The sequence below is a fragment of the Manis pentadactyla genome, chromosome 9 (genome assembly GCF_030020395.1).
Source record: "Manis pentadactyla isolate mManPen7 chromosome 9, mManPen7.hap1, whole genome shotgun sequence".
NCBI lineage: Eukaryota > Metazoa > Chordata > Mammalia > Pholidota > Manidae > Manis > Manis pentadactyla.
The window spans coordinates 109,726,198-109,751,259 of record NC_080027.1 but is presented as its reverse complement, the minus strand read 5'-3'; the positions used below and the strand labels follow the sequence as shown (position 1 = coordinate 109,751,259).

General features: G+C 44.7%; 1 protein-coding gene across 10 annotated transcripts in view; it reads right to left on the bottom strand.

Annotated features, from left to right (window-relative positions):
• The window catches only part of CACNA1E (calcium voltage-gated channel subunit alpha1 E), a 454,989-nt gene that overhangs the window by 201,178 nt on the left and 228,749 nt on the right, over positions 1-25,062 (bottom strand). For all 10 annotated transcript variants that reach the window (XM_057507926.1, XM_057507931.1, XM_057507925.1 and 7 more), the window contains 3 exons: positions 3,015-3,118; positions 1,671-1,823; positions 343-524 (listed from right to left, as the gene is read on the bottom strand). In XM_057507926.1, the coding sequence (XP_057363909.1) occupies positions 343-524; positions 1,671-1,823; positions 3,015-3,118 (439 nt within the window). The remainder of the gene's footprint in view (positions 1-342; positions 525-1,670; positions 1,824-3,014; positions 3,119-25,062) is intronic.

Below are 25,062 nucleotides of genomic sequence, written 5' to 3'. Positions count from 1 at the left end.
AGAGATCTATACCTCTTGGTACCCCTCACTGAAACCCACCGCTAGGTCGAACCTGCAGCAGAATATACTCCATAACTGCTAGTTGATTTGATTTAACTAGCTTTGTTCACCCTTCCCATGGGATGCAATTTCCTAAATGTATTAAGAAGCTGTGTACTTCCACTTAGCAAGAGGCCAGATAATGGAGGAATATGAACTTCTAAGACCTCTCACAGTTGAGTCTAACACACACATACACATGCACACACCTCCCTTTTCCCAGACTAACAGCCCAAACAAATACCAGAAGCCTCATTCCTGGTTTCTTCCCTCCTATTCCCGCCTCTCGCCAGCTCTACTCACATTGTACAGCACGGTGGTCCACCCTTCCATGGTGATGCACTGGAAGACAGTCAGCACAGCAAAAAGGATGTTATCAAACTGGGTGATCCCATCGTTGGGACCGATCCAGTCCCTGCATTCATAACCAGCTGGGCAGCCCTGCACTCCACATGGGTGAGGGGGGTCAAATCCTTCTAGAATACCTGCAGACACATTGGAGAGTGGGGGATAAACCATATGGTGTTTAGCATGGGCTGGAAATGACCTCAGGGAGCCACAAGCACATAATTACATTTCCTGCAAAAGGTCTGTCCTTTGTCTCAGGCTCTCTCCCTTCTCTGGCTTCTCTATACCTCACAGCTCACCTACTGTGTGCTCAGCCTAATGCCTCCTAACCTCTTCTGATCATGGAGCCTCTCCCCCACCTGGCCCTGACTTTCTGCAGGCCACTTGTCTGAGTACCACAGGAAGCAGAGGACTGGATCACACAGAAGAGTCTGAGGTCAACAGAATCTTACTGATTTTTTAATCTCAGCCTCCAGGACAGACCCTGAGTTCTTCTTCAGTTTCTTGGGGCCCATTATAAACTAGAATGCCTTCAACAGGTCTTAACTCCTTGTTTTTCTGGCCTAAATTCCTTGTTTCAAATAAGACACAAAAATCAAACTCTAAGGTAGATGGTGCCCCTTGAAGATTCTTTTCACAAAAACATGGTACTGAATTTGGCTTCTTGAACTGTTCCCCTACCCCTTTTCTCCTGGGGTACTCTCTTAACTTGAGAAGAACAAGTGAGTATAAAGATACAAGAAGTTACAGTGTGTGCACCCCACCAGTCCCCCAAGCACCCCTGCCAAGCCAAGCTCAGTGCTCCCTCAGTTCCTCCACACTATGTGTGGGTTGGACAAGAGAGAGAGGAAGTCACGAGACAGAGCATGGAAGGAAAATGTGCCCACAGATCTGGAGGGACTCGAGTCTGACTCTGGCCTCCTGGGTCTCCCTGGCTAGCAGGCCAAAGAGGCCATTACAATGGGCATTTCTTCAGACAGGTGGTTTTGACATGCATCCTGATAGCCTTCTACCTTGGCTGGTGAAGCTGAGACCTACTATTTGAAAACCTCCAGCTGCAAACCTAAGAGGTTATTTGATTTACATTATCATTGGTCCAGTGGAGATCTTAAGTCTAGGCTAGTTGTGCCTCAAAAAGCCCTTGACTAGGAAATTTCGGATTCTCACTCTAGGGCAGGATAGGACATACTTTTTCCAACCAATCTCCAAGTGACCTAAAATTACCCCAGTGACCACAGGGGAGAGGATGGGAAGAAGTGAAAGTTACAAAATAGTGGCCCTACCTGAATTGTTCATGAAACATGCTCGGTGCAACTTCCCACTGTAGAACTCCAAGCCAATGATAGCAAACATCAGGATGGCAAAGAAGAGCAGAAGGCCGATCTGCAGAAGAGGCACCATGGCCTTCATGATGGACTTCAACACAATCTGCAGGCCTACAAGGAAGGGAAGAGAATGGCAAATGGATGGCAAATGTAGCCTTCCCTTGCACCCTCTGATAGAGCAAGCTCTGCTTACCCTCTCCTAGGAAGAGAAGGGCACATTTTTGAAAGGGCAACTCATCGGTCCTGAGCTGATAAAGACAATTCGCAAAGGGATAACCAGGACCAAAAGGGATAACCAGGACCAGTCAAGTCAAAGACTGCCATCCTGGGGATCAAGCCCTTCCTTCTCCTCCCCATCCCTCATCATTAATACATGCCTATTGCCTTCCCTCATTTGTTTTACTCAAGTTGTCTTCTAGATTCCTCTGAGAGATGAAACTTATTAGAATGTGCTTCTTTCCTAAGGCTATTTCCTTCAGAAAAGTCTGTCCTTTGTCTCAGGTTCCCTCCCCTGTCTGGCTTCTCTACATCTCACAGCTCACCTACCCTAGTCCTGCTGAAACAAAGTGTGCCTTTCCCGCCACTCTCGGACCCAGCTTCCCATCCACTGTTGGAAGGGCACAACTAGTACAACCACCATTCCTAAAATATCATATCTTTAACCCAAAAATTGTACTTCTAGGATCCTAGCCTAAGAAAACAATCAGAGATTTTGAAAAAGATTTAAAGAGAAAGATGTTGGTTGCAGCATTATTTCTACTTGGAAAAAAACTGGAAATAACCTAAATGTCCAGCAACATAGAAATGGGTAAAATAAGTCATGACTCATATCAGTGAGACTATAATAAAGATCCTAAAATCATACCTTTGAAGAATTTTTCATGTTGGAAAATTTAATGCTTATAACAGGATCCAAAACTATATATACATTGTGATTGTAATTCTATTAAAGTGCACAGGGGAAAAAAAAGAATGAAAAATATACTAAAATTTTCAGTAGCAAAAGTTATTTGCCAGTGATAGGGTAATGAGTGTTTTTCATTTTCACTTTATATCATTACTTTCCAAATATTCTGTAAAGATCCTCCATTATCTTTTAAATCTGGGGGGGAGGGAAAGCTGCTATATTTTAAAATGAAATGTTCTGCCATATCGCTGAATTCCATCTATTTATTATCACTAGCGTTTCCTCTCAGGAGAAATTATTTCTTTTTTATTCCAAATTCTCTTAGACCTACAGATCCATCAAGGGCACATCAATAAAGCTATTAGCAGAGTAGAAGGAAGAAAAGCCATGCTCACTAGGTATGCCCGACACGAGCTTCAGGGGCCGCAGGACACGCACAGCCCGGAGGGTCCTCAGGTCCACATGCGTGTTGAAGTGGGTTCCTGCGGTGGCCAGGATGCTGCAGATGGAGACACAGAGGGTCACAGTTAGTGCAGGCTGGCTTTCTCCCCTGTTCCTTGGGGGCAGCTGGGTTCAAGGAGGACCGGCCCAGCAGGCGCACAGAACTGATTCCAGTTCTGTGTGGTGCACCTGAGCGTGGGTGACTCCACAGCTGTTCCAATGGGAATCAAATTTAGCCACATCTGGGTTTCACTTTGCAAAGAAGGAAAACGAATCATCATCTCAGAATCCTAGTTTCAAACCATAAGTAAAACACAAGGTCCCCAGCATCTATCCCATTCCTGCCTCCAAACTTTGTCCCCTCCTCTCTCTGTCCCTTGCCAACAGCCCTCCCTGCTTTCCAGCCTCCCAAGGCCCTCAGACTTTTTATTTCAAAATGTTCTTACATTCCCCTGTCTCCTATCTCCTCCAGGGAATTCCTCTGGATTAACTGCCAGGAAGGAATTACTTACTCTTCTTCACCTTGCCACTTAGAATTTTTACTAAACAGATCAATCACACTGATGGTTACAAAGAAGGAATAACTTCACTGGTCCCCGTACAGTACATTACCTGGATTTGGTTTCTTGTTTCCATTTTCCCCACTTCTGCAGCCATATCCAGGAATACAAACAGAAAAAAACCCCCAAATCCACAAAAATCCTATTACAGTGCATACACCAAGTACCTTGTCTTCAAGACAATTTATTTCATATAATCCCATGAGGTTGTAGGTACTTTAGAGAGACAAAACACTGAGGTATTAATGAAAGACCCAGCAGAAGACCAAGCATCAAAAGAACTGTGTTCAATCCTGACCCATGCACTTGAGAACGGTGGGACTGAGGGTGTCATTAGAACTTTCTGAGCCTCACTGTCCTATCCACAGAAGGGAGCACCCCATGGTCTTGTTACAGAGATAAAACGAAATGGTATTAAATGCTAAGCGTGTTCTGTATGTGCAAAACAGATGTAAAATCTAACACAAATATTAATAATGCTGGTTTTGAAACTTTGTCTAATTTTAGCCTTCTTTCTGTGGGATAGTACACATTCTCTCCCATAATCTCTCCAGGAAAATTTCAAATTTCACTGGGGAATAACTCATTCAGAAAACTGAGTTTTCTCTGTAGTCAAAGGGAAATAATTGTTTGTTTCACTTAATTATTTGGGGTGAAATATTTCTTTGAAATTTTTAAGTATTGAAGATACGTGAGGTGCCTTCAGTGCTTGAAAGAGAACTTGGATAAGAGGTTTATGCTGTATATCTCTAAAAAGCAGATATAGGATCAATATGTACAAATTACACAGATCCAAGATATTGTAATCATAAGCAATAACTCTGAAACAAATAGTGCCAATCAAGAACAAACGAGATGGTTTTATGTGGTAGTACTTGTTTAACCAACGTTAAAAATAATCACACACAGACTGTAGAACTATCTGTTAGGAAGTAAAGAGGGTTTAAATTGGGTTGAAGGTTATTTACATGACTGATAGAGCTTTCTTTCACCTTTAAGATCATATAATTTCATGTTAGTCCAACTTCAGAATAAGAACCAGAAAGAAGCCCGGCTCTCATGAAGACTCTCAGGAGGTAGGCAAGCTTCCCAAGAGCTCTCCGTCTCTCCTGACCCAGACTTCCGTATCCTCATCTGAAAAGGAGGGACTGAGAAGAGGACAGTCTCTCTGGCAGTGCTTTTGACCCTATTTTCCAAGGCAAATAGAGAAATTAGGGAGGGGAGTGATATCATTTCTATTAAGAAAGGAAAAACTAGAGAGAAGAGAGAGCAAGGAAAAATAGGACTGAAAAATGGCACAGAAATAGAAAACAAATAAAGAGGAGAGAGAGAGAGAGAGAAACTTCAAGGAAAACTACAGCGATAAAGAAGCAAAAATCCCTGGCAAATGGGGTCGGTGTCCCACTGATTTTGCTGACAGGCACGAGCAGTGAGCTGTGGGTCTTCGGAGATGCGCACGGGCGCCGGCCTTGCCTCTGGCTTACAAACACAGCCCATTCAGAAACCACAGCTCTGTCTCCTAGGACACCCTGATACGCAGGGGGTGCTCTTTCAGACCATAAAAGGGTGGCTGAAAATGAGATTTTTCTCTCTAACTTGAAGGTGAACAAGACACATTTCAGAACATGGAGGCAGGGGCTGAAAAGACAAAATAAAAGGCAAGAAGGTACAAGTGGAAAGACAAAGAAGTGAGAGCGGGATAGGAGAATAAGCAAAGTGGACATGGAAACAAGCTGGGAAACAAGCAATACGGCTGCTGGAGAAGCAAACGGCAGAGAAGTAAGAAAGCTTGCATGGGGAAGAGGGTAAAAGCAAAGCTAACTTGAGAGAAGTAAAAATATGGCATTTGTTGCAGGACCTCGAGGAGCCAGCCACGAGAGATGTCGGGGCTCTCTCCCCAGGCGCAGCCTTCTGTGGGACCAGCCTGTCCCCCAGATCCACCAAGCCCTATGAAGCTTGAGCCACACCATGCCACCTGTGGCCACGTGCTCCCCTGGCCCTCAGAACTTTCTCTTCCTTCATCCGTTGTTGTCAACTGGGGCTTTAGCTGAGGCACACTGGCCACTGGCTGCTTCCTAGGGTTCAAATCATACTTGAGGGGAGGAATTACAGTTGGCTCCCCCATCCATCTCTGAGAAGCAGGGACAATGGGATTCTTGGGTGGGGGAGATAACTGAGAAAAAGGGCCCTGCTCTGTGCTCCCACAAAATGCTATGCCCACTGCCATCATTGCCGTGCCCGTATCCTAGAGAAATACCATCTGTCGCCCCAGCGGGAGCCCCAGAATACCACCACAGCCTGAGAACTTGCCAATGAAAACAGCAGGGAGCACAGTAGGGGTACTACTCAAACACATACCGAGCATGCAGGGGTGGACTAGAAACCTGTCCCTGAGCATGTTAGAACCTAAGGAGGCTCTCCCAACATACTTCTAAGACTTCAGCTCTCCAGCAGGTCCCATCTGACAGGCCCTGCCCCGAGGGAGGCAACGAGGCAGACACACAATTTAAAGACCTGCCTCCCAGCAAACCCTAAGCACTGGACCACCCACAGCTCAGCAGAACTCTGGGCTCATCTACAGCTGGGGAAAGGGAGCAGTCGGGGAAGGCCTGGCCGGCCGTTGGGCGTAAAGAGAGAAATGAAATCACTGTCATTTCACCGTGAAGAGTATCAACAAAGTGCTGTGAGGATGGGAACGCTGCATGACAAATACAGGGCTTACTCTCGGCTAACATTTTCAATATGTGAGTTCATCAAATCCTCAAAACTATCCTGATACTACTGTTGTCTCCATTTTACAGAAGAGGGAATTCAGAGTCAGAAAAAAAGCAAATTGCTCATCACTGGCCAGACCAGGAGTTAAAGGCAGTTCTCTCGTGATATCAAAGCCCAGCCTGTCCCTCTCTCTGCCACTGCACCACGTGATGTCTTCTCGGCACTGGGCAGCACTATGGCTCCTAAGTCCAGTGTGTGGCTAAAAACGCCAAGTTCACGGTGTTTGGCCCCCAAACAAGTCAGTAAACTTGGTTCCTTTAATTCCAAGGCCACAAACCACTGACCCCACAGACTGGCACTGATGACCCTCAGGACCAGCAGGGAGGAGGCTCCATGTGCCTCCAGTGATGACCGCCGGAGCATCCACATACACATACTTGGACAGACACACGTCACCAAAGCAGATGAGGCCACTGAGGACAACTCCAATTCTGAGTTAATAAAAGCCTGAGCTCTCCACTGCCCCAAAGCGGCACACGTGGGCACTTTTCAGGGACAGAGGACATTTCTTTTGTCACCATGAGCCCCGAACCTGGTGGGGAGCTCAGTACACAGAGGGATGCTTAGTTACCACTTTACGCCCGAAGCAGAGGCTGGCTAGAGAACAAATCCAAACCTCTGACCACCACCAACACAGGGGCCATGGTCCACACACCGTAAACTTCCAAAACTCTTTTGTGATGGCTGCCATGGCTCAAACCTGCCTGTAATGTCTTTAAGGTAAGAAGAGACCAGAGGCTGACACGATCCTGAGGGTGTGACATGAACCTCTGCAGTGGCACAGCAGAGTGAAGACAATTACATGTCCCGGGCGATGACAACCCTACGTCTCTAGGTCTCCTGCCGAAGAGTTCTTCAACCCTGCATTGCTTTGGGCCTTGGGGTTCAGTGGTAGCCTCTTTGTTAATCCAGAGCTGTCTCTTTTCACAGGCATATTTCCCTGTATGCTTCCAGGGCTAAAAATTCCCTGAAGCATTATATAAATAATACACTAAAAATTACCCATTGATTATCTGAAATTCAAATTTCACTAGGCATCCTGCATTTTTATTTGCTAAATCTGGCAACTCTAACTCAAATGGCAACCAGAAATGATCAGGAAAAGAGCTTCCCTCTCAGTTGTTGCTCCAGCCTTAAACAAAAGAGCAAGTTCTCTTGAGAAGAGACACAGCCAGGGGTTAGCATTAGGCCTGGAGGTCCCTCCTGACCTCCAAAAATTACCTTTTTTTCTCTGCCTCTATCAAGGCCTAGGGAGAACTCCATTAGCATTCAAAAGGCAAGTTGCTCATTAGCATCTGTGCAAGTTACTCATTAGCATCTGTGCAAAAAGGCTGATTTTGCACAGATGCATGTTGTGTATTTAACCAGCCCAGATTATCAGAGACCATGAAGAGATAGGGAGGGATCTAATTCAAGTTGGATTCCCAACACAGAATTGAGTAAGGATACCATTTCTGTGGGTAACTGACAACAAGAGTTGCTATGTCTACTTAAAAGTGTCCTATAGGTGGTTGATTCCTTCCTCTCTTTCACCACATTCCCTTCCCTGAGGAACCAAAATTAATCCCACCCTTCTGTAAATGCATCTGTTGGATTTGCCTCTTACTCTCCAGCCTCCCTCTGGCTTGGAATGCCCCTCCTTTGCCCTCTCTCCCCTGCCTACATACTATGACCCAGACTCCAGGGCCAGACACCATCCTACCTCCTCCCTGCAAAAGATCTATAGTAAAAAGAGACTTGAACTAGGATGCTGAGAAAACAGTAAAGCACCTGCTCTCCAGTCCTACTGGCTGATTTCAAATCCCAGTTCCCTCACTTACTAGCTGTCTGGCCTTATGCAATTGCCTCTCAGAGCTAAAGTTTTCTTATATATAATATGGAGACAGTGCCTACCTAAGAGGGTTGATATAAAGATTTAAAAAATAATGCTTGTAAAGTTCTTCACATAGTGCTGACCTGAGAAGACATCAGGAGCTCACAGAATTGAAGGGGTATTGGAAGACCAAGCCAGGAAAACAGGAAAGTGGAAATCTTGGTGTGGTTGGCTGATTAATGGCCCCCACTGATATCCAGGTTCTAATCCCTGGAACCTGTGAATGTTACCTGATAGGGCAAAAGGAACTTTGTAGATGTGATTAAGGGTTTTGAAATGGGATTTTTCTGGAGAAATTTTTCTGGATTATTTGGGTGGGCCCTATATATAAGTGTCCTTATAAGAGGGAGAAACAGGAAGATTTAACTAGAAAGAAGACAATGTGATGACTGAAGCAAGATGCTACACTGCTAGCTTTGAAGATGGAAGAAGGGCCCGACAGCCAAAGAACCCAAGGAATGCTGGGAAATGTAAAGAAATGAATTCGTTCCTAAAATCTCAGGTGAGAGCCCAGCCCTGCTAATGCCTGCTGGATTTCTGTTATAGTAGCCATAGGAAACTGATACACTTGGCAAGGGTCAGTGGTTCCCGAAAATCTGATTCTTAGGCCACTGTGGATATTGCTAAAAATATAATTGCTAACTAATCTCAGCGTCACTAGCTTAAGAGTGAAAGTCACGTGTCCCCAGACGCCCCATCTGGCTGCACTGGGACAGTCCTCTACCCCCTCCAGCGTGAGCAAGGCCTCCACCAAGAATACACGCAACAAAAGATTCTCCCAAAAGGAAGATCTGGGCCATCGAAGAGGTTGAACATAGGATGGCTAGAAAAAACAATGTCTCTTAAGCCTGGTTTATAGGAAGTATTTAAGATATAGATGTTTTGGATGAAGATGAGAAAGAACATACCCATTTTCTTACTCTCTCTCTATGTTTCTATACTATACCTCTGCAGCTCACACCTATCTCCCCTTTCTCTACACAGCCAGAATGCTGCACAACATTTAATACCTGACTACATACCACCTTATATCTTAGAACGGAAGTCTGATGGCTTGTGATAATTATCTGGGTCCTCCTAATTCAGTTCAAAGCCAGGTCCATGATGGTAAAAACTGCCTTTCACATTTCTGTCTACTGTGGTCTCTTCCCTAACAACGTACAACAGCGGTGCCCAAGAAATACCCATTCACAGCGATAGCTGGGTGTTAGTACTGCTTCATTGTGGGAGGTTGGCTGGGTTCATCCACAGCACAGTGAATGAGCCCACAGACACCTAGACAGCTGGATATTCAGACTGAAGGAGGTTTAACCACATGTGCAAATAACGATAACCTATCAAAAATCTGACTTAAACCTCTCTGTTTGGCTCTCCATTTCTTTTAAATAAATTATCAAAGGTTGATAATTGGAAATTGACTTGGAAATCAATTTCTAAAGATTTCATTTTATCAAAGACAAAAAAAGTCACTGTATATTAAATTGTTCACATGGAGATAAGCCCCCTTCAAAAATTCAACTTGACCAAACTATATTTGGGAGAGGAGGAAGATGCTGGGAAAGGAAAAAGAGAGGTCAGACCAGGCCCAGGGTCCAGTCACTGCAAGCTGCCTCCTCTTCCTTCCCAGCCCTTATGCTTGATCCAATTCCAGGTGAGCACCATCCCAGAGCCCAGAGCCCATCTACAATCAACTGGAATTTATTGGTGTATGCTATGCAGCAGACGCTGGCATTACAATGGAAAATAAGAAGGAGATGGTGGCTGTCCTCATGAAACTAAATGAAAGAGACAGACATTAAATAGATCACAATTATAGTAAGTGGAAGGTCAGGGAAGGAAAGCTCCTCTGTGGAAATGGCATATGAGCTCAAAGGTGAAGGATAAGTGAGTCAGAGGAAACAATGTGGGAAGAACATTCCAGATGCGGGAAAAGGCACATGTCAAAGGCCCAGAGGCAGAAAGGAGGTTGGCATACTTGGAAAATTCAAACAAGGGCTGGTGTGGCTGGAACCTAGTAGTGATCCAGGAAAGAATAGAGTGTGGAGGGGCTGGAGAGACTGGAAAATGTCAAAAAAAAAAAAACTTTATAGGCTATGTCGAGGTTTGAACCAAGCCTGTTCAAAAGCTCCAGGCTTACATTTGGTGATGGAACATCAGGTCACCCATGCCACTACTCTGAGCTTCAAAGAATTTCCCTGATTTAACCATTAGTCTCTCACCTGCTCTCCAATCCCTAGTCCTAGCTGCTATTGGAGACTACTTGGGTGTCTACCTTGGTCACTATACCCTAATTAAGGCCACCTTCTAGCCCTACAGGTCCCTCCTAGGACAGCTGCCACTGCCTGCCTCACTTACAGTAACCTTCCCTGATAACAGAGTTATCCTATGGTTGGGCCCCTCCCCAGTCCAAGAGGGTGAATCTAGATTAGCTTAAGCAAATCATCCATTGTCTAGGGAGTGACTGACTTAGTGATGGAATTCAGGCCTTTGAGCTTAAGGGAAATACACTGCATTGCCTCAATTGACCTATGTTCTTAGAACACAAGTAAAAGCACATAAAACAATGATTTCACACCTTTTCTGACCAGAGCCTTCAGTAAGAAATATATTTTACATCACAAGCCAGGGTGCACACATATCATATATATAATGCTTCATAAAATACTTTCTGTGTGTGTGACATTTTCTCTTCAATTCTTCCTTTCTATCTTTTGTTTAATGTTGGCTGTAACCAACTGAAGTGATTTCATAGCCCTCTAATACAGCTGGCTTACTGAGTCTGAAAAACTGGTGTAGAGACCAGCCAGTGCACATGCTCATTCTAAGGAGACTCTTCTAAGAGGACATGATGCACCAGTGCGAACTGTTCCTTTAATAGCACCATGCAGCTTCTTGGGGTTTTCCAGAATAATGAAATGGTTTGTCTTGAAACGTTTTGCTGTGCTTTTCTAAGAACTGCAGAGCATTCTATGAGAGACCTCTTCCCCTCTTACGATGCCTGAAGTAGCTACGACGCCTTGCTGCCCTCCAGAATGGGCAGCCTTAAAGAGAGATCACACACACACCCGCTAAACTTCAAAACTGCCATGAGACAGTGGTTTCTGGTTTGGGTTGGTTGACTGTTTGTTTATCATTTATTTTGAATGCGCTATGAGTTAGTTTATGGGCAAAGTGGAGCATGGACTTTCTCCTAACCACAGACAATAAACAGTAACCAAGAAGGCTTAACATTTCTTGGGAGGATAGGAAGGAGAGTAGGGTCAAGTTGACCCTTTCCAATGGAGAAGAGCTGGGCCATTTTCCAGATAGAACAAGGCGTTCTGTGTTGAAAGGTAAGGCAACCCTTTCTGGAATTGAAAATGGGGTTCGTATTTAAGTTTCATAAGAATCATAGTGGATATGAAGTAGTCCCAAAATATGCCTTTTGATGAGAAAAAGGAAAATCATGGCCTAAAAATTCCCTCTTTCTTTTCCCTCCAAAAGAAAGTTCAGCAATCAAACCATGTCACACCAAGGAGAGGAGATTTACTGACCAGATAATTTAAGATCAGCTAATTATTTGTTATGGGGGCTGTCCTGTGTGTTGTACGACGTTTAGCAGCATCCCTGGCCTCTACTCACTTCCAACACCGCTGCCCCAGGTTATGACAAACAAAAATGCCTCTGGAGGTTTTCAAATGTCCTCTGGGGGGCACCCATGGCTGATAACCAGAACCTGTCAGATAGCGATCCTTTAACCTGAGCAATAGCTGATTGAAGGCAATGTATGCGTCATGTCTCAGAACCAGGCGCTGTCCACTCTGAAGGCAATACACACAGTCCCTCTGAAGCAGAGAGGAAGTTTGCCAGGATGACCCCCATCACAAGTCATAATTTCGGGCCACTGCCAGTATTAATGAAAATGCCTCTCTGCCTTCTTTAAACAGCTCCTGGGGGTTGCATGAAGCTTAATCCCAATGTGTCTCAAAAGGAAGCCTTACTCCAAAAGAAAGCCTCCCCTAAATGACACAAGGTGAGTGAAGAACACAAAAACTGACAAAGGAGGCTTTTATTTGCTTAACCTCAGGGTAATGGAAACAAAGGTCAAGTTCCTACCAACGGTCCTGGGTTTCTTCCTTTTTTACGAACAAGTACCTGATCATTCTTTCAAACTCAGCAAGAAGAAATACCAAGCAATGGGTAGAAAGTCAAGATTGTCATTTAGGTCCATGATAAGATGATGATGATAAAGAGAAAAATACCTCATTGTTGTCTCACAGTTTACACAACCCTGTTCCACAGAGACACCATTAACTTCTCCCGTGATTTCATATTTTGAGAATTAAGGCTCAGAGAAAGAAACTGGTTAGCCCATGGTCACTGAGATAGTAAATGATCCAACTGACACTTAAACCCAGAAACTTAGATTCCAAATTTGGAGTGTTTTCAGTACCTACAGAAGATAATGGCTAATAGCTAGAAGCGTATCCCAAAGGCACATACACTTGACAGATGCCTTCTCTAGGACAACCACAGAGCTGCCTCTCTGTAGAGCCTTCTGGTGTCCTGTGATTGCAGCATCGTACGTATGAATGTTACCAGAACTGTGCTTCAGAGAGCTGGCAAAGCAGGAGAATTGCTGGAGAGGGAAATCCCACATTGTTAAGAACTCGCTAACATAAATACATGTTCTTCCAGTTGTTTTTCTAGTAGTGGTGAGGGATTTCTGCTAATCCACCACCCACACACCTTCTCTCACAAGGTCTCCCTCAGGACTAGGAACAAGCAGTTGTGAGATGGGCTAGCCAGGGAAGAGAACAGAAGCCAGCTGAGAACAAAAGCCAGTTAACTATCCTAACGGCCCAAGTCCCTAATGCTGGCCTCCTTAGCAGAATGCACCAGTGAGCTCCAGGATCAGCTTACAGAGACCAGCTGTATAATCCAACATGGCCACACACAGTGGCCACCTATTGTACCAGTACCTCCCCTTCCTCGGACAACACTGTCCTTACGGTTCTTTTCAAAAATGGCAATGTTCTTATATGACACTGATGACACTGCTGGGGTGTTAAGAGGTTCAGGGACACAGAGTTCCTCCCCTGGGACATTTGGACGTGGGACCTGAGTGAGGTTGATCTCTTCAGAAGCAGCTAAGGCCATAAAATAAAAGGTTTCAGGAGCTGACGTTGTCCACTTTTTTCTCATTGAGCAAAGCTGGCTGCAGAGAAGAAAAAAACCGATCATGCAAAGGTAAGAGGAGTAAAAGAAGAAAGGAATGCTGCTGGAGCTAGAGCCCTGATCCTGCCACTCCTGAGGCCTGCCTGCATCCTGGCATTTTTGCAACTTGCTGGTTCTGTGAGACCATGCTTCCTTGAAAAGCCACTCCTTTCTCAAACTAGTCCAAGTCTGGTTTCTGTCACTCACAGTGACCCATTCCCCTGTTCTGTCTAGATTAATGTCATCTGGATAATAAATCAAAGTGAAAGTTGATATAACCTGCATGGCCAGAGGAGAGAGAAGTAAGATAGATGAAAAACAAGGAAAACCTCAAAACCATGCCCCTGGCATGGAGCCAATATGCCAATTAGAGGATGCACAAGCTTTTCTCTTCATGTCTCCTAAAAAGTGGCTTAATTCTGGAGATCCTGCAACACTGTTCCTTCTTGAGCTTCAGGAAGACTGAAAAATGACACACATTCATGATCCTGCAGAGAGGCAGCATCTTCAAGACACCAAATACCAAATACGGGTTAGTGCAGATTAACACTGGATGGTTGGCTGGCTGAAGGGATCATTCAAAAGACGAGGAAAAGAAAAACCTAAGTAATAAGACCCTACCTTCCCATAGTGTGCTAAGGTATGGGGCTTTTTTTTTTTTTTTTTGATGTCTGGGAAATAACTGGCTGAAAGAATCTGTTGGGATTTATAAAACCTTCTCAAATCAATGACTCTTTTCAGACAAATCATGGATCCATAAATTTTAGAAAGAAAATATCTGTCCATTGTTCCGCTTTCCTAGTTCTGCCTACAATGCCTGAGAGATTGATTTGTGTGACAGGCATATGCCATCTGTCTTTCAGAATGACGATTATTTTTTTTAAATACCCAGATACTTGCATAGAAGACAAACCTACAATTACAGTGCATGATGAAGAGGCAACCATAAAGATGTTACAAAATATCAACTGTCTGTAGAGCCCCCAAATGAACCTGAGCTCTTTGTCACAGAAAACAAAATGCTTTTTACTTTTTTGACTCATTAAATCAAAATTCATTCTAGTGCTTCTGAGTCAGATCACATCCCATACCACCTATTTGGAATACAATAAAATACAACCAATTTTAATAATTAAAAAGAATTGTGCCTGTATACAGAACTCTTTAATTGTTATCCAGAATGATTTGATAAAGATATGGAAGCACAAAGTAAATGGTTTTAATTGTGCTTTCCTGTGAATAAATAAAATGCTGAGTTGTCAAAGGAATCAAGAGGTGACTCTCCCAGCAGAGGAACTAAGTTGCATGGCCATTTTCTCAGAAGGAAATTTAAGAGAACCTTTTTCCATTTATAAGGAACAATGGAGAGCACTTACTAATCAGGAAGTCTAGACAAAGGGGCAGCCGCCCCTTGTAGAAGCACTGGCTCCTAGGGTCCAAGTTTAACTGGATGGCCATGATCTTACTTTTCAGCTCTGAAGTTATTTTTACCTTGCCAGCTATGCAAATTAGCTCATGGCCTCTGAGCATGAAAGAAACCAGACTGAGACCAGGTTAATAATTTATGAAAAAATGACAATACTGTAAACTACCCATCCTGGCAATAAGCTTCACTTACTGTATAACTGACTCTGTACAGATATAGCCATGGCAAATTTCCATGCCAATCTAGCATGAAAAAAAAGCCACAGCTATAGACAATTCACAAAAGAAGAAACATAGCATGTTTAATGATTATATGAAGAAGTCCATGGCATTATAGTTCAAAATTTCAAATTAAAACAACACAATTGCCTATTTTGCCTATCAAACTGCCCCCACTACAAAGACAGTATATTGATACGACCATTTGGAAAAGTTATCTGCCAATGTGTACATAAGGTGTATAAAAACACTGAAGATGTTCACTCTCTTTGATCCAGTAGTTTTAGGAAATTATTTTAAGTGCACGCTCCAAAATGAGGGCAGTTTTACATACGACGTTGTTCACTGAAGCATTTTGTATGATAGCAAAAATTTAAAAATCACCCACAACTACGTAATAAGACAGCAATCAATTGAAACATGAACAAAAGAAGTGAACAGATACTTCACCAAAGAGAAATGTGTACAGCAAATAAGCACATGAAAAGATACATCATTATTAACCAGTAGGGAGATGTAAGTTAAAATCAGATAGTTGTTACTACACACCTATTAGAAGCCTAAAACAAACAGTGAAACAAAACAGCAGCAAGCTTAACAATATCAAATGCGCGTAAGAGTGTGGAGCAATAGAGCTCTTATATATTGCTAGTGGGAATACAAAATGGCATAGCTGTTTGGGAAAACAGTCTGGTAGTCACTTAGAGTTAAACATGTACTTACTATATGACCCAGCAATGAATAGTTATTTATCACAGCTAGATTAATAATAACTGCCCCAAACTAGAAAGAATAAAAATGTCCCTCAAATGGTAATCAATAAACTGTAAAACACTTGTACAACTGAATACTGGGCAGCAATAAAAAGGAATGAACTATTGTATTTGCAACAATATGGATAGATCTCAAAAGCATTATGTTAAGTGCAAGAAGCCAGAATCAAATGACAACATACTATCTAGTTCCATTTATATGATATTCTGGAAAAGGTAAAACTGTAAGGATAAAACAGATCAGGAGCTGCTAAGGGCTGGAGATAGGGAGAGGAGCTTGACTAGACAGGGCCTCCAGGGAACTTTCAGAGTCAAAGAAATATTCTACATTTTGACTGTGGTGGTGGTTATCCAACTACACATGCTTATCAAGACACATAGAACTGTATATCTAAAAAGGATGGGTTTTACTATATGTAAATTACACCTCAGCAAACCTGACAAAAAGAAAATCAGAATCCTTAGTGGGGGTTTTTTGTGGTAAAACATACATAAAATTCACAAACTTAACGATTTTTAAGTGTACAGTTCTGAGACATAAAGTAGATTCACATTGTTGGGCAACCATCACCACCGTCCATCCCTCAATTTGTTTCATCCTGTAACACTGAAACTTTGTACCCATTAAACAATAACTCCCGACTCCCACCCCATTCCTTGGCAACCACTATTCTACTTTCTGTTTCTATGAATTTGACTTAAGTGCCTTATGTAAGTGGAACCACATTATTTGTCCTTTTGTGGCTGATTTATTTCACGCAGCAGAATGTCTTTAGTTTCAGCCATGTTGTAGGATGTGTTGGAATTTCCTTCCACTTTAAGGCTGAATAATATTCCATGGTATGTTTATCCATTCATCATTCTGTTTATCCACTCATCCACCAATGGGCACTTGGGTTACTTCCATCTTCTGGTGAATAATGCAGCTGTGAACATGGGTGTACAAATATCCATCTAAGTTCCTGCTTTCAATTCTTTGGAACTGAAATACCCAAAAGTAGAATTGCTGAATAATATAGTGATTCTATGTTTAATTTTTTGAGGAACCACCATACTATTATCCACAGAGAGTCCTCAGTGTTGTAACAATAGAGGAATGGTTGAGTCAAGTATAGTGTACTCAAAAAAAATACTACACAGCCTTTGAAATGCTTTTTCTAGATTACTTTTAATAACAAGAGGGAGAGTCACCATACAGTCTTAAGGGAAAAAAACAACATAATTTTGAAGGGACAACATTTTATACATGATATAAATTTAACAATATTAAATGTGTTAAAGAAGAAAAAAGACTGGAAGGAAATACACCCAAACAGTCAGAGTGATCATCTTTAGGCGGTGGGATTTACAAGTTACTTACATTGTCTTTATGCTTCTCTGTACCTTCCAAATTGCCTTTAATGAGAATGTATTCCTTCTATAATCAGAAAAACTTAAGTATAAAAAAAAGGAGGCAAAGCTAATGAGAGTATCTCCCTAGACTTCTGAAGTCAACATCATGGAGAACTCATGCTTTGCGTAACAGCCCTGCATCCCCGTCCTTTCCAGGAGGGTCATTGAACTCGATGGTGATTTTCACATTCACTATCAAGCACTATAGACACGTTTTGATTGCTAAATCTCAACTATGACTAGAAATGAACAAACAGAGAAACAATTCTCCAAGAATCATGGCTCTTTACTTAAAACAATCAAAACTTTCTAATATCAACGTGCCCTGAGCAGAAGTGACGCTGCTCCTCAGATCAATCTTCCTCTGCTGCCTGGCACCCCCCACCCTCCGGCCCTGTGCTGTGAGGTCCCTTCTCCTTTCTTCAACTCCTCCCTCTCTGTCTGTTGAATAGCTCTTCCCTGGGTGCTCAAGATGCCCCCTTCCCCGTTCTCACTTCACTGCCCAGCTTCCGAGGCTGGTGTCCACCTGGAGCTCCACCTCCTCGGCCTGCTGCCCAGTCTTTCACCCTCACCATTCCACGGAGATGACTCACATTTAAGGTCACCGAAGGCCTCAAGACCCCCAAGCCCAATATGCACTTGTTGGTAGTCACATTACAGTACTTTACAGTTCTGTAGTATTTGCTGCCCTCTGTTTGAAATTTCTCCCCTTCCTCTGGAGTTGCCTTCTGTCCTCTGGCCACTTCGATTCCTCTACTCTCCTTTCAAAGCAATGTTTCCTAAGGTTTCCTACTTGGACCTGCCCCGTATTTCTCCCAATCCACACATTATCCCCGAGAGGCCCCGGTGAAACCAAGCTTCTAACTATCACTTGGATGCTGGAGGCTCCCAGGCCAGACCTTCCCTCCAGGGCAGACCTCTCTCCCCGCACACCCAGCACTCTGCGGGACTTTCTCACCCTGCAGTCCACCGCCTCCTAGACAGTGCATTTTCACAGAGTGAACCTTCCCCAGTGTGAATGAGACCAACTGGTTTATACCATCCCAAACCTTTCCCATGCATAAGGTCCCGCATGATCTGGGCCCTGCCTCCCCCTCTCGCCTCACCTCCCTCCACTATATCTATCCACCACTCTGTGATCTAGCCAGACCAGTCTCCTCTCTGCTTCTTGAACATTCCAGATCTACTTCTGCTTCAAGGACTTTCTGAGGGTCCTTTGGTTTGGAACTCTCTCTGTTTCACATCTTCACAAGGCTGCTCTCCTCTCATTATTTAGGTCTCAATTCAAATGTCACCTCTCTGTCTTTCCCTAGAGATTGTATTATAGGAACTCCTGTAGCTTTGTCTCCATTAATATATTTTTCTCTATTCCCACTGCAAATGTCCTCAACATTTTTCACATGGCTACCAGTAGAAAACTACTGGTTTCTCTCTGCTTTCCTGTCCCCTTCTCCCACAATCCTATCTCCAGGTCATAACTAGAACAATCTTTTTAAAGCTCAAGTCTGATATGTAGCCTCCCACTTTAAATCCTCTAATACCTCCACATTGACTGTAGAATAATGCTGTGATCTAGTGGAGCTTCTGACCACACCTTCCCACGCCACCCTCCATCACCTGAACTACTTTTGGTTTCCTACAGGTGCCAGGGTCTCACCTGTCAGTGCTTTTGTAGGAACCTTGCCTTGTTTAGGTATAACCTGCTCCTCCAAAACGTCTTCCTCAAAACTCAGCGCCATGTGAACTTCCTTCCGGAACCCTTCCCCTGTCACCCTTTCCCTCGGTTTTCTATCTCACAACTCATTTTTCTTATCTGTCTTCCCTACTAGACTGCTTTCTCTGAGGGAAAGGCCTGCGCCATATTCCCAATACAGTATGGAGGAAAGTACACCTTAGTCTGTTTGAGCTGCTCAAACAAAATACCACGTAATGGGTGGCTGAAACAACAAAAATGGTATCTCACAGTTTTGGACGCTGGGAAGCCCAAGATTGAGGTGGGAACAGATTCAGTATCTGGTGAGAACTTGCTCTCTGGCTCCCAGACTGCAGTGCCCAAGTGGAGGAAAGGGTGAGCGGGCTCTCTGGGGGCCTCTTCTCATCAGGGCACTAATCCCGTTAACTAATCACCTTCCAAAGGCCCACCTCCAAATTTCATCACATTGGGGATCAGGTTTGAACATATGAATTTTGGGAGGACACAAACATCCAGTCTATGACAAAGGACTTGGCACACAGTAAGTGCTCAGTCAGTGTTTGTTGCAGGAAAGAGCGACTAGATCAACTTCAAGTCAGAAATGATCTCGGAAAATGTAAGCCCAGACTCTAAGCCACTACACAGTATTCCCAGGCTGAGATCATTCCGGCCTTCATTTGGACCCTTGCAGGGATGGGCAGCTCACCTTCTTCCAAGGCAGCCCAGCCTTGATCTTGGAGTTATACAAAGTAACCCCTTCTTAATGTGGTTGCAAGACTGTCCTTCAGGCCTTCAAAGATAAGCATCATATGCTTCTGGAAATATTCTCTTCTCTAAGCTTGCATCCGTATTTCCTCTCTCATTTCCCTGTAACTATTCCTTCAGGCCAAACCCTGGTTATTCTGGACAATGTTCTCTGAAACTGTTTCTTTTTGCCTCTTGAAAGCTAGTTCTCATTTCAAAACTCCAGACTGAGTTAAAAGTGGGTGCAATCTGCAGCTTGTTGGGGACCCTGAACTCGGTGCTAGCCCTTTCAGCCAGCAGCTGTGGCACTTTCTTAATGCACCCCGAGTCCCGTCCGCACACACCGCTAAGCCGCCTCTGCCCGCCTCTCTTGAGCATGGCTCTCAACCAGGGGATGACGTGAGCAAAGCTCTGCTTTAGAAAACCGTCCAGCAGGGGTTCAGTGGGGCGCCTGGGCAGAGGAGCAAGGAGAAGCCTCTACCCCTGGCCCACTTCGCGGCAGGAGGTTCTGCACGTGGGCCGGTACTGGCGATGAGAAGGGAGTTCATCACCCCAGGTTTCCCAGAATACTCAGCATGCCGGCAGGGTGTGCCTGCTCCACAGGGCTGTCAGCAGAAGGACTACTCAAACGTCCGAACTGTCACAGAGAATTGAGGCCATCACTGGGTGACAAGGAGACCGCAAGGAAGGTGAGAGCTGCTGGCATAATTTTCCTGAGGGGAAAACGAAGCTATGTCGGAAAAACAGGAGGTGCTCCTGAGCAAAACGCAGAGGCCTCTTGGGCAGCGCTCTCCACCCATCCCACCACATCTGCGGTATGCTTCTCTTAGCAAGCTCGTAACTGGGGGACCCTGAGTGGCACTGGGGGACCCTGGGTGGCACTGAGGGAACCTGTGTGGCACTGAGGGGCCCCATGTGCCACTGGGGGTCCTGAGTGGCACTGGAGGGTCCTGTATGGCACTGGAGAGCCCTGTGTGGCACTGCGGGGGGGGGTCATAAAGGACACTGGGGGAAACTGTGGCACTGAGGGAACCTGAGTGGCACTGGGGAGCCTGTGTGGCACTGGGGGGTCCCCGAGTGGCACTGTCAGAAGGGCCTGCTGAAGGTCGACAGGCTGGGCCTTCCCAAGGCAGCAAGCAGGGCCACAGGCAGGGCAGCCGGGGGTGCTGACCCCAGGCTCTCCCTGAGCTGAGCCCAGCCCTCGCCAAAGCCCCTTTTCCCCAAGCATGATGCTCTATGCCTGCTGACCTCACCATCCCTGACATATTTAAAAGAAAAGAAATGAGGTGGGAGGGGGCATCTAAAAATTCCCTATGAACTGTGAGAAGGGCTATGAACTAGGAAATCATCTCAGATTCTCTTTCCAAACTCTCATTTCATACCTTTTTGCAGTGGAGGGTGGTGGGCAGCAACTATACAACACGCACCTGGGTCTCCATTCTAGTCCCTGGGCACCGAGCCCCTGAGAACTGGACACTCACATTCCATGAATTCTGTGTGACCACAGGCCTCTTCGTATCCTTGACTTCTCCCCACCAGCCCCAAAATGTGGCCTGAGGCCATACACCCTCCAAGCAAATGTAGTCTAGCAAGTGATCTGCAGGTTGGGGTGAGCCGTCTGCAGAGAAGGTCCAAGGACTATTATGGGAAGCAGTGCCCTCAGAGACAGGGCCCAGGGGCCTCCGGGGACCAGCTGTCCAGAGGAGATGAGGCAGCCTGCCCCACCTCCTGCCTCTGCTGCACACACGCACCCCCTCTCCGGCTGCCCCACAGGTGGGATCTGCTGTGGTTGTGAAGAAAGGCTGAGTTTTTGCTTCTGATTTATATTCTTGCTTTAGAGCTGTTACAGGGACATAGGGAGGCAAGAGTGTCAGGGAAACCACGGAATTAAAATGCATGAGAATTCTGTCCTAGGATCAGCAGTACTTAGTGCAAAGCCTGTATGAAGGTATAGTGCACCCTTCTCACCCCAGAGGGATAAGGGGTGTCGATGCCATGCTGGGAGCAACCAGTAAGAAGACGGTCTCCTCTGGTACAGAACTGTATCTGAGGCAAAAATCCATCCTGCACCCTTACTACTGTGGGGTCCTTCACCAGTGAGTGCCCGCAGCCAGAGAACCAAGCACACCCTCATCATTCTGAAATCATTTGCTAGTCTGGCCCATGTTTCCAGCAATCTCAGAACACTTTTTCCATTCTTTTCAACAGGGTTTAAAGAGTCAAGATCGGTGGAGCTTTTCTGATGAACTTCCTTCTAGGTTTCTTCGTCACAAAGCTTAAGGGCTGCTCATCATTCAGCCTCGCAGGAGCCACAATTCCCACAGAAAAGATTTCTGCCCTCTTTAATTCCTTCCTGCATGCACATACGCTTACATTTCCTATGTATCCGGTGCCAGACAATGTGAGGAGCTAGGATTGATGGCAAATAGGATGGTCAGGGTCCTACCCTCTTAGAGCTTATGATCCAGTGGACCACATTGTTCAAGAGCCAAGACAGGGACGGAACAGGGCAGCCCCTAACTCTGCTGGTGTCACGACCCCCTGGAAGTCCCTGCCCATTCTTCTGTGCTCCTTAGTTTTCCCAATGAGAGAATGAGGCTGCTGGTGCTACAGGGGTAAAAAGCTAGTTGCTGTCTATATGCTGCCCTGCTTTCCACAATTAACACCAGAAGAAACTATGGGGGCACCAGGTTATCCTGCTGACACTGGGGGAAGGTTGGAGGAAAAAGAAGAAAATGAAAATCAACGCATATGGTCCCCTCCTGCCAGGATCAATGTAGCCTGCTTCTTTGAGGACTTCTGCCCAATTAGGGGCAGGCAGGGAAGCTTTACTCTCGATGAGGGAGTTCTAAAGATACCCTCTCCCTCCTTGAGTCTGTAACCCCATTTCTTCCACCTCAAGCACAAATTAGTGGGGAAGACGGCTGGTAGGTACCTCTTTCTCGGTCTGGTGACCAATATTCAGCCATATGTCTGTGTATCTTACAAATATAAAACATAACTTAAAAAGGGCAGGACAAATTCTGCCAAAAGAAAATTAGAACCAGATAGGAGATGATATAAGGGCAAATACCTAACCATTTTAAATAGTAACAATGGCTCAAATGCATCTGCAACTTTGCAGTCTGAGGAGCAGTTTTAACATAAACATTTTCAACATCTCACGCAAACATCTCAACATCCCAGGAAATATTCTGTGTAGGGATTACGGTCCCCATTTTAAAGCTGAGGAGACCAAAGCTCAAGAAGGTTGAGGGATTTGCTGTTAGTCCCTTAGATAAAAAGCTGTTACAACTGGACTTTAACCCAATCTAGCACCAAAGTTCAATACCCATTTAGACTCAGCACTGAAGAATATCCAAGTTGGCAACTTGTGAGAAAAAGGACACAGTCAGACAACTAAGAAACCTGAGGAAACATTTTTAATTTCCAAGAAGAAGATTCTAGAATGATAACCGATGAGCTCACTTTCAATCCCAGAAGAATTTGGCAATACATTGGTAAATAACTTGTGTGCAGTGAGAAAGCAACGTGGTCAAATAATGAATGACTAGGAAAGCTTAGCTCAGTGCCTGGCACAGGAGAGAGAGGCTTCAGCAAATGTGAGGAATGTCACTATCGCTACTTTCATTGTTTCTTATTATCAGGAATTCACATGGGATTGCTTGGAACAAACCCATCCAAGCTAACCTTGTTTGTTTGTTTGTTTTTTAATAGCATCACTGGAAGATCAGACCAGAAAAATGCTAAAGATTTGGTATTCTTGTATTTCTGCAAGCCCCTTGACAAGATCTCCTAGGTTAACAGAATGCTGAAGAGTACCGCTTAGTGAGTTTCTGGCATTTGGCAAGTCTTTCCCTAATTATACTGATTGGTGTAAAAAAGACAGAGTTCAAATACTGACTTTGCCATCTAGAGTCTGTGAGACCCTAGGCAACTTTCTTAACCTCTCTGTGGTTCTACTTCCTCAGAAGAAAAATAATAATAACAGCAACCATCTCAAAGACCAATCAATGAGTGTTGACTAGACAGATAAGCTAGAATAGATAGATAGATAGATGATAGATAGATAGATAGATAGATAGATAGATAGATAGATAGATAGATAGATAGATAGATAGACAGACAGACAGATAGACTGGATAAGCTGCAAATGCAGTTACTAGTGTAATTATGTGATTAATTTCAACTTCCCAGGAGCTCTCTAGAGGTGTGTCACTAAGTTCCATCACTATTTCTACCATTTCAGCTTATTTATCAACAGCTTAGATGACAACAGCAAGAAAGTAGAAAACTAGAGGACAGAGACAGTTGTTCATATGTAAAAAAGTCTGAGGATGACAGTCACAAGCTTCCTGTCAGCCAATGGTGTGATGAGGAGGCTGCAGAATTAAGCTAGACTGTGTTCACAGATGTGTGGTACCATCCCAGAGCACCCTGCATGAGTCAGAACAGTTGAAATACTATGTTCAGTTTTAGGTGTCATATTTTAAAAGCAATACTGAGACACCCGGGGAATGGGGATAGCAATGCATTGGGGTCCTGAAATGATGTCCGGTGAGAAATAGTTGAGAGAAGTGTGAATGTTTTCGTTGGTGGAAAGTGGCTGTCACTTGGATGAGTACTTACACTGCTTTGCTTCTTGGCATAACTTGAGCCAGTGAATCAAATTCGAAAGGGCCAGATGACAGAAAGACAGGTGGAAGGAAGGAAGGAACAAAGGAAAGAAGGGAGAGAAGCAGGAAGGGGAGCAATCGAGGAGCTATTCAACAATGGAGTGGTGTGTTTTGTCCAGTAATGAGCTCTCCATCACAGAAAGAGTCCAAGCAGGGGTTTGGTGATCAGCTGTCAGGGATGTTGCTGAGGAGACTGATGAACCAGATGATCTTAAAGGCCATTTTCGATACTCAGAGGCTAGGGTTTGATCCCACCCCCTCTGCCCTGCTGAGAGCTCTCTTCCACATCCCCCTTTCCCATCAAGGTCACTGTGGAGCTCCTAATCTGAACACCTGCCAGCATTTGGCCTGTGAGATGCATATTCAACAACGAAGAATTCAGCTGGCTGACCCGGATGAAGTGTCTGAAGATTTCAACACTGCAGTAAGTAGCCCTCTGGAATCCCAAAGGAATCGCGGAGAGCATCAGGAGCCTGGGCTCCAAGCAGCCTGCTAGGGGGACCTCAGCCACACAGGCCAAACGCTGCATCACCACCTCCCCCCAACCTCCCACCATCACCATAGCAACCACCAGGGCTGACTACAACGCAAGGCATTTCAATTCAGGCGGAGGGAGGCCCAGTTTTTCCTGCCATTTCCCGAAGTAGTGAGCCCTAAGGGGATGCAGGTCGGAGGC